The 10,631-nt window shown below is 29.0% G+C and overlaps 1 protein-coding gene across 2 annotated transcripts; it reads left to right on the forward strand.

Moving 5' to 3' along the window:
- Window positions 1-600: 600 nt before the first annotated feature.
- Window positions 601-6,529, forward strand: LOC107637923 (E3 ubiquitin-protein ligase APD2-like). 2 transcript variants are annotated; one of them, XM_016341166.3, is made up of 10 exons: window positions 601-1,098; window positions 2,034-2,140; window positions 2,227-2,349; window positions 2,754-2,847; window positions 3,655-3,729; window positions 3,802-3,881; window positions 4,394-4,543; window positions 4,964-5,036; window positions 5,122-5,470; window positions 6,104-6,529. In XM_016341166.3, exons 1-10 carry the CDS (start codon window positions 816-818, stop codon window positions 6,177-6,179), a joined length of 1,410 nt encoding a protein of 469 aa, XP_016196652.1. In that variant the 5' UTR covers window positions 601-815; the 3' UTR covers window positions 6,180-6,529. The 2 variants fall into 2 exon arrangements, with proteins under 2 accessions (XP_016196652.1, XP_020977070.1); XM_021121411.2 differs by having other exon boundaries at window positions 684-1,098; window positions 3,655-3,881; window positions 6,104-6,317.
- The last annotated feature ends 4,102 nt before the right edge of the window (window positions 6,530-10,631 follow it).

The raw sequence follows: 10,631 nt of genomic DNA on the forward strand, positions 1-10,631 counted from the left end.
TGGTTGGCTAAATTCAGTGTTGCTCAACATTTGTAGCCTTAGTGACTCTTAACAACATTCATGATTTTGGAAAATGAAAAATAAAATGCATATTTAAACAACAAAAATATTACGTATATACAAAAAATTAGTCGCTATATTATTTATTTTCAATGCGTACTTTTTATTTCAACATATATTTTACTTAAGTTGATAATTTTTAGAATAAATAATACTACCATAAATAGTAAAATTTTAGTAAAAGAAATAAAAAACTACCATAAATAGTAAAATTTTAGTAAAAAAAATAAAAATTATATTACTTATTTTAGTAAAAAAAGAAAAAATATTATCATGTGCAATGAACTTTTGTAGAATGAACTTTTTTTATAAAAATTTAGTAAAAAATATTCACTTTTAACTTAATTCTACTCTTTGAAAAAAATTATGCACAATTACACCAAATTAAATAAAACTATGCCTAATTTTATTTCTTAAAAAGAAGAAAGAGAAAAAAGCGAGGGAGAAGTGAAGGAGAGAGCCACGTATATCGGTATATGTGAGTAAATGACGAAAGCAACCCTGGACCATCATATGGAAAGTTAAACAACTGAAACCTCCAATGCGAAGAGAATAACGGTCACACTCGCACGGAGTGAAGAGAAAGCCAACTACCATTCCAACGAAAGGAAGCAAGAAACGCAAGAATGACCCACTGGTTACTAGTTAGCACTTAGCACCGCCTATGACTCTATTCCCTCCTTCACTTCGCACCACACTATACTCTCACATCTTCCCTTCTTCTTCTTCTTCTTCTTCTTCTTCTCTCTCCTGCAATGGCCGAACTTCATTCCACTTCAAATTCAACTCTAACTCCTCCTCCGTCTACTTCCGCGGGTAACAATGAATCTTCTGGAGCTTCACCGTCGACTTCCCGAGGCCGTCGCAACGATCAGAACGCCGCTGACCGATCTCAGGCTCGATTCCGGTCGCCTGAAATTGAACCGATCGTTGGCCATGCTGGCAGAGTCATTGGCTGGGGAATCGGGGACGAGTCGTCGTCTGTTAGGGAAGATGCATGGTCATGCTTTGCTGTTGTATTCATGTTTTGGTTTTTCGGTATGAGAATCTATATCACTTCGTGATTTTGTCCTTAATTTTGTTTAATTGTCATTTACGTTAAACAATTTCGTTTGGTGCTACTTGTTTTTGCTATATCTGGTTAATTTGCAGTTCATAATTTTGATATTTGAATTCAGGGCTTTGAATTGCAATTGTGATTGGAGAAACTTATCTGTGAACCCTTGGTGTTTTTGCGTTAGAAAGTAATGTGAGACCGAGAATGTAGTTTTATAATTATTTAGTTGGTATTGTACGTTAAATTACTCAAACTTAAATTGATTCCTTTACTCACTTTACTAGACTTAAACTTTTGATTAGGATGGTGAAAATTGTGATTGTATAAATTAGTTAAATCAGTTAGCTATTGATGGATTATTTGTCTGATGAAGAAAATGTATGATGTTCATAATTTGGTTCTTAAATTAAAATCGTGCCTAAAATAGCTAAATTACTCCGATTTGGTTCAAGTTAAGGTGTGGTTAACTTACATTGTAAATTAATTGACTCAATTTCAATAATTTTGCTTTGAATTGTACTGGAACTTCAACTCATATTTCCAATTTCAAGAGCACAGAGGAGATGGTTGTTTGAATATGTTGTTAAGGACGGTACAGTTGAAGAAGAAGAATGAGAATGGTTGTAGAAGTTACTAAGTTTGTTAGGTGGTAGTTATATTCGGTTATGCAGTTTCTAGTTTAGTGTGAATTCTGTTATTCTGGTGGTGATATGTGCTTTAAGTATAAAAAGGCACTAACAGCGAATTAGAAGATTAAGTCTCATTTTCAATTCATTTCAATATACAAGTTTCAACTCACCATCTCCTTCTCCAAGAATCATTATGTTCTTGTTTAGAAAGCTATCTCAAAACTTGTCATGTGTGATTCAAGCTAAATCTTTTTTAGTGGAATTTTGACATCACTTTTCAATATTAGTGTCGGTGACTATAATACTTGGGGTTTATGGGTCCATGAATCTCTTGCTTGGTCCAGAAACATCGATTGTGTTCCAACCTAGCCCTCTGTTCGTGCAATATCTCAGGGTCAGTTTCTGTTATTGCAATTTCTTTTGTCCATTCTGTTTGCTGTTACTGATTTTTGTCTTGCAATTCGGGTTTGTTTGCATTAGGTAGAAAACTTAGAAGAAAAGCCAGGTCCTGTCGTGTATGGTACTTACCAATATCCAGATCTTGATGTTATTACCACTTGGGAACAAACTCTGCATGTAACTATTCCCTCTGACACACATCAGGCAAGTATATGTACTTTATCCCTTCGCTTTTTTACTATCACATGATACTAATCTGAAGTACCAAATTTATATTCTCAAAAAACTGTTACCTATTGAATTAGTTGTTCCTATAGTTACCTTGATCCTCTCATTTGCCAGCATAATGCGTACCAAATTCCCCATTCCATGTACTATGTTGTGAATACCGAAATCTCTCTAAAAGAATACTCATAATTTTATCACAAAGAATAACAAATTATGCTGCGTACTCATACTTGTACCTGATGTTTGGTAACTGAGTTGTTCACATGACTCGCCTGATTATCATAACTTTTCAGTAGTACCTATGTGCAATTAACATCACCGGGTTACATAATTCTAACTTGTTTAGTTGAACTAAACTAATACCTTGTTTGTCTTCGCAGGAATGGATTTATTATCTGAATACAGGTTCAGAAGTGAATATTTCATATCATTTGAGCCCTGTGAGCTCGTCCGTTCTCCTTATAATTGCAGATGGTATGCTTTCTAGAAGAGATTTTTGTGATTTCTTTTTTCATTTTTCTGAGAATTTCTGTCTCATGGAACCATTCATGCATCAATTATTGCTATTTATCTGTCTTTCAGTTTTCCTATAACAAATCCTTTTAGTTACAAATTCACAACCCGGCTGCTTTACTTTTGGAATATTCTTATGTACCAATGTGTAAGCTGTGAGTCTGTGACAGCCTCTTAACTAAATAAGGCTCTTTATATACTTATAAAATTAAATAAGGCTTTACTGCATACTTTCGTATATTCCACACAGTTTGTGAAAAACAAATCGCTTATTCATGGAAGAAAATGAAAATATTTCTGTTAAGTATTTAAGGAAAGTGGGAAACCACACCTTAAAAGCTAGCTGTTAAGGGGGAATAACCACTCTCCTTATATACAACATCAAGCATCCCATACTACTCGATGTGGGACTTTGAGCACCCATAATACCCAAGTCCCTAACAATTTCATACACACACAAGTCCAATAACACATGTGTAAAGATAATGTTTCAACAAGCGTGAAAGGTGACAGCGCAGAAAAGTGGAGACATGAAGTTTGAGTTGATCCTTGGAATATAAATTGAGACATAAATATCTATGATAACCATTACATTTAGATTGACACAATTTCTAAAAGTAACTATGCAATGCACTTTGTGGTTTGAGTTAGAATTAGGCCCGTTGTACTGATGACATCGCCATACTATTTAATTTACTAATTGTTATTACCTTAACTCACAAACTATAGTATTCTAATAAACATGTTACTTGTCACCCTTACTTGCAGGGGCTGAAAGCCTCGCTCAGTGGATTGAATACCCTACATACCGTAATTCAACTCTCTCATGGAACATGATCCATGGTATGACAAAGGTAAAGATAAATTTTATACTCATATTAAACCTATGTTTGATGCTCATTTATTTTTTCACAGGAGCTGGTATGATTACACAGAAAATACACAGGTCGTCGAGCTATTATGTAGCGTTGGGAAATTTGGATGAGGTGGTGCAGGTATTTTTGTAATCCACCCTCCTAGCTATTCCTGTTGGCTTAATTAATTTGAACTCTAGATTGTAATTTGTAAGAAGCAGTTTTATTAGCTAATAAGGTCATGACATGTTATTTTCAAGATCTACAGAGAACGAGTTCTGTGAAAGTTCATCCCTTAAAATAGTTAGAATTGAGATTATTCAGTGGATCCCTTGTTCAAGTATCATAACTTGAGCAGGGATTAAAATATGAATCGAACCTCACATTCTGATGGATCTGGCATATTATATAACTGAAAATGGTAAATTTAATGTTACTGTTTCCCAAATGGCCATGCATTCAATTGAAATAATAGTGATAGTCCTATACCTGTGTTCTTGACTTCTTGTTGTGGGAAAAGTGACATTTTGGTGTTACGATCAGATTTTAAGTACATTATAAATAAATGAGCATCATTCTCCTTTCCCTTCTTCTGTATTATCATGTTAACAAGTTCAAAGATTAGTGATAATAGTTCTTTTCTTATCAAATAGGTGGAACTAAACCTCACAGTTAGGGCCTACTTGCACAATACAAAGAATGCTTACTACAAATATGCCTTGGCAAGTAGAAGTTCGTGCAGTTTGAGCATTTTCTTTCCACAAGGAAACGCAGCTATCTTGACTACTCCTGGTCCACAAAAGGCAAGATTTATTCTCATATGCGATTCTCCAATGGCCATCCATATAAATCTAAAATTGGACATAAAATTTCCAACTATGCTATTGCTATACAAAAATGCTATTCGTATACAAAAATTTAGCCACCAAATTAGTCATTCATATAAAATATATGTTAAAATACAAAATATACATTGAAAATGAGTTAAATAACACATTTATTTATATACAAATAGATGGTAATTGATTTTTTGTGTGCGCATAATATTTTTGTAAATTTTTAGTAATTTGTCATGCTGATTTATATCAGAAATTTGAATCTTAAATATACCATACATTCTCAAAATAAAATCCACAGAACCCTGGTGGCATAAACATTGTTTATATCCCTTAATTGAGGATATGGAGATATCCCTTATTTATGTTTTTTTTCCTTTGGTTCAGAATGCATCAGATGATGAATGGTACGTCAAAGTGACCTATGGACCTAGATGGATCACATATATTGTAGGCATAGGTACAATTCATATTCTTCGCTTCATACTCACTTATTGGTCATGAATAGTTTAATTTATTGCAATTTCCGTTACGTCTCCGCACAGGTGGATTGACTTTGCTTATGTTTTGGGCATTCAACCTCTTGAACAATCTCCAGTTTGCCCGTGAAGAAAGATCAGGAGTTATGAACAATGGGACGGCACCTGATAGAGGCCCTTTGCGCTCTCGAAAAGATGATGACCTTTCCAGCTGGGGTTCATCATATGATTCACTGTCACAAGATGACGAAGATCTTGACTCTCAGGCCGGAGGTTCCGCGGAGGGGAAGTCTCTAGGTGATGGAGAAATTAGTAACAATACTCGGCGTCTCTGTGCCATTTGCTTTGATGCTCCGAGGGATTGTTTCTTTCTTCCTTGTGGGCACTCTGCAGCTTGTTTTGAATGTGGAACTAGGTAACCATTGTTATCACTGCTAACATAAAACAATCGTTGATGACAATTTTGTTCAAAAATAGTTCTAGATCACTGCCATTTTCAAGATCCATGCTCCTAGTCAGCATACCTCTTTTTTTTTTTTTTTTTATGGTATCACATGCGAGTATGGAAGTGAAGGGAACTATTGAAATATGGTGAATTCTATGGTTAGTGTTTAACTTTTCCTTAACTTATTTTTTTTTTTTTTTGATAAATTTTAAATATTTAAATATTATTTATTTTTATACTTTTAAAGTTAAATATTTATTTTTAACACACTTTAGTAAGTTGGGCAACACTTTTAGTAAGTTAGGCAATCACCTTGAAATATATACTCCTCTCATATTTCCAAGACTTCCCCTTTTAGAAGAAAGATGGAACAAGTATGTTTTCTTAAAGAGGGAATTTCATGGGCATGTGCTAGTTAAAAGTGGTTTCCAGTTATGAAAAATAGTTTTTGACATGAATATCAAAGATGGGTCGGATTCTATTTGCAAGCCCATGCATTAACAATCTTTAATTTCTCTGAAGATTATATAGTTCCAGAGATACATTATTCTTATTATTTCTTTTGCATGTGTTAATACATGTTACTCCAATGTTTCTATGCAGGATCGCCGAGGCTGCTGGTACTTGCCCTGTTTGTCGTAGGAACATGAAGAAAGTGAGAAAGATTTTTACTGTTTGATCAGTCCACTGTCTTGTGTAACGGAGTAAGCCATGCCTACCAGAACTATATAGATAATATGTTGTGTAGTCATTACTTTCCTTGCGGTCATTAACAATGATCAAGCTAGGTAAAGGTCGGCACTAGTAAGAGGCGTATTGACTGTTGAGTTCTCACCAATTTAAAAAGGTGCATCCTCTAATAACATATGCACTAAATCCTTCAAGGTGAAGTATTCATACACAATTTTTTAGAAAAATATTTCTTAGCCTCTTAGATGAGTACAAGTGTAACACTTCGAATTCACAAGAAGCAGCACAATTAAGAGAATCCACAAACACTCTTTTATATTGATTTACTCTTATTTCAAATTTGGTATTTACACATTTAGATTAAACACCTACTGAATCTCAAGATAAAAAAAAGTGAAAAAGTTATAAATAAATAACAGTCGTATAAGATGCAGTGTGTAAAAATATTGGTATCTATTTAGGCGAGTAAACTTTTCATATGCACGTAAATCCAATTTCTTTTTAAAAGATGTTTACAAAATGCATTAACTAAAGGATATTTATAAATTTGATAAATTAATATTAATTTTTTTTTCATTAATTTTTCATCTAAGTTTATAATTTTTCTTCCAACTCATGTTACCTTGAAAAAGAAAATTCAATTAATTATTTTTATTTACATAATAAATATCATCTGAAAAATTAATTTTTACACATAAAAATGTATTAATATTTATTTTAAATTAAATTAATGAATGTATAATATATATTAGAAAAATTATCATCTTTCTTCAACACATTTCTATGCCCTCAAAGAGAAACTAATCATATAGTTTTGTTAAATCTGTTCAGACGACATATTTTTTCGTTTAATAAAATAATAAATATTAAATATTCACTCAATAACATAGTTTATTCATTGTAAAAAAATTAATAATTTAATTATAAATAATAGATTGCATCTAAAATATTCCAATAATAACTTGAAGTATTTAATTTTTTTAGACAATTTTTTTTTTGAAATATTAATTATTAAAAGATTTTTCTTTTTTTAGTATTTTAAATTTTTTTTTAATTATTTTTTATAAACAACTGTAAATAGATATTTTAATGCAAACAAAATAACAAGATATTGTCTACATAATACCGAAAAATAACTATGTTTTCTTATATTTTTTTTGGTGTCTACCATGTTTTCCTATATGTATGGTGTTATGAGTCACAAAAAAAATATGTCTGGTGTTATACAAATTTTGGGTGCACATATTTTTAGTGAATTTAATTTTGATGTATTGACCGTGTAAAATGTATTTTACACAGTCGTGTAATTATATTTGGTCTTTTGGATGACAATAAATACTGTCTATAAACAGTAATTATTTTTGTTAATATAGTGTTACGTCATTAGATATAAATATAAAATTATTTTATACTAACACTATATTAAAATTAAATTTATTTTTACCCTTTATAACAAAAAGCAAAATTTCTTATTACAATTTTCATTCTTAAAAAAAATTAACTCTCCCAAAATATATATTCTCTCTTTCTGCACCATAAAAATGACAGTATTATAAATGCTATTTTGACATCAATATTTTTTAAACAATTAAATATAATTTTTTTGGTTTTATTAATTAAAAAAATTTAAATATATAAATAATTAATAACACTATTTTTATAAGATGTCAAAAATATGTGGTGTTTGAATAATATTTTTTTATAAATATCTATATGTATCCAGAGTAATATTGACAGATATATTGATATAATATTTAAATTAGATATATATAAATATTATCGTTAGTTTAAATGTATGTAAATACGTAAAGTTATATAGTTTTTTGTTGGTTAAAATATGTAAATACATTTTTATATTTGTGAAACTGAATATATTTAAGTCATCAAAAAAGAAAAAAGGTATATATTAAAATAAATAAATATTAATAAATTTTTGTGTGTAAAATTAATATTTTTGGAGAGAAAGAGTGTACATTCAAAAAGTCCAAAAATAAAAAAATCATACAAGATCCAATATTATCTTTAACAAGTTTAATCACCCGTGCCATGCACGTGATAAGATTGAAATTATAATTTTAAATTGTTATGTTAAATTTCATTTTAATTATAATAATTTAATTAATAAAAGAATAACTTGTATGCGTTGTTTTTCTTTTCTTAATATAGTGTTAATTGTATTAACTATAAAATAGTTATTTAATCTACTTTTTTCAATAAATCAGGCATATATACTCAATATGATCATCTAGTAATACTTAAATCTACCAACAAAGTTTTATATGTTGGTTTACTGTGAAGTAAGAAAATATCAAAATCAGCTCAAAATGAAGAACAATTAACCCGTACCATGCCATGCACGTGATAAGATTAAAGTTGTTATTTAAACTTGTATTAACCCGTGCCATGCACGTGATAAGATTAAAATTATAATTTTAAATTATTTTGTTAAGATTAATTTAAATTATAATAATTTGATTAATAAAAATATAATGTTATGATTTATTTGTTTTTTATTAATCTAGTGTTAAATATATTAATCCTAAAATAGTTATTAATTGGTTTTAGTAATCTACCTTCGTCAATAAATCAAACATATATACTCAATGTGACCATAAATAACTTAATAATACTTAGACCCACCAACAAATTTTTATATGTTATTTTACTGTCAAGTAAGAACATATCAAAATTAACTCAAAATAAATAATAAATTATTAGAGAATTCTAATGCACAAAATTCTCTAATAAACAATAAATAATTTAAATCTACTAAAAAACAACTCAACACTTTTCTTTGATGCCTGTAAAACATATACTTAAAATAATATTATATCAATATTAGCATACAGTTTTACAATCATCGACCGTATTTACTATACATGACTCCTTCTTAAAAGTTATTCTACACACGTGTGCAGTCGGAAGATAAATTACTGGACTTTATTTTTTTAAATTATTATAATTATGTATTATTCATTAAATGCTAATTATAATATTGTAATAAAATTATAATAAAGATATTTTTCTAAAATAATTTAGAAGAGAGAATAGTGCTTTCATTTTGGAGGAAAAATGAATTCATGAGGAATTGTACCTCACTTTTATTAGTTGATAATGTATTAAATATTGATTTTATATAATTATAATAAAAATATTTCTCTAAATTAGTATAATCATGCATTATTCGTTAAATGTTAATTGTAATATAATTATAATAAATATATTTTTCTAAAATAAATTTAGAAAAGAAAATAATGATTTCATTTTAGAGAAAAAAATGAATTCATGAGAAATTAACACCTCACTTTTATTAGTTGGAGAAAAAATCCAGTTTTAGTATATTTTGTCATTATTATACATTTTTCTCTAATCATATATCCATCGTTTTCTTTTCTTTGTTTCAACATTTTGAACCTAGGTTTAACTTCTCGTAGTTCTCACTTCTTAGTTATTCTATTAGATGTAGTTGATAACTATTAAAATTCTTTGATTAATATAGGAGAAAAATATATTATTATATGATAGAATTAATATGAGTATATTTTATTATTAAATAAACAAAGTTAATATAAAATAAAATTATACATAAAAAAAGCAAAAAAAAATTAAAATAGCAAAAGTGATAAAAATATTATTTTTATAATTTTGTTTTGTCATTTTTATGTATAGAAGATTAGAAAATAGTAAATTTTTAACTAAATTAATTTATATTTATTGTATTCAATTTAAATAAGTAATAAATTATCTTATTTTAATTTATTTCTTAAATTTACATATCATAAAAATTAAATCAAATAATTAATATACCTAATTTTAAATTGTGTGATACTTAAATATCTATTCAAATCAATTAGTTGATATAATTAATTCATCATAATGAATTGTCTTTAATGAGTTAAACAAAATAAAGTAGAAATTTGGGACTGACAATAATATCTCTCGCTACTTTACTTTTATTCGATTGAACCCCTAAGTGACTGATTTGCTAGAACATTGTCACTCGCTAATTAATTTGTAAGAAATTAGCAAGGAAATTTTCCTCGCTCTTTATTTAGCTACAAAAGTCAATCTGCGAGAAACAAACTTACTCGTGAATCTCTCGCTAATCAGTCGTTTTTCTCAAGTTCGGGTATTTTGTGACCGCTCATTAATTTTGTCGTTAGTACGTCACTAATTCCTCGCAAGTTAGTGACAGATTAGTGACAAAAAATATTTCTCGCAAAAATTCGTCGCTAATTTGTGAAATTCTTGTAGTGGAAGCATGCTATGTTGATTCTATCATTAAAGGTAAAAATTCGATTTTTATATAATAGAATAGATAGAATAGATAATATAATAGACGGCGAGAAAGAGAAAGATAAACATTTTAGATTCTAAGTTGTTTTATTTAGATGTTGTAATGTGGGTATCACATTATTTTACTTATTCTACCCTATGGACC

Source organism: Arachis ipaensis, chromosome B4, assembly GCF_059453495.1.
Source record: "Arachis ipaensis isolate K30076 ecotype BB chromosome B4, ASM5945349v1, whole genome shotgun sequence".
In the NCBI taxonomy this organism is placed as follows: domain Eukaryota; kingdom Viridiplantae; phylum Streptophyta; class Magnoliopsida; order Fabales; family Fabaceae; genus Arachis; species Arachis ipaensis.

Bases quoted from the DNA above. Each gene is read 5' to 3' on its own strand.
- LOC107637923 (XM_021121411.2), top strand. From the start codon at position 816: ATGGCCGAACTTCATTCCACTTCAAATTCAACTCTAACTCCTCCTCCG. The intron at 5,037-5,121 runs GTACAATTCATA...GTCTCCGCACAG, and splicing joins CACATATATTGTAGGCATAG to GTGGATTGACTTTGCTTATG. The intron at 5,471-6,103 runs GTAACCATTGTT...GTTTCTATGCAG, and splicing joins TGTTTTGAATGTGGAACTAG to GATCGCCGAGGCTGCTGGTA.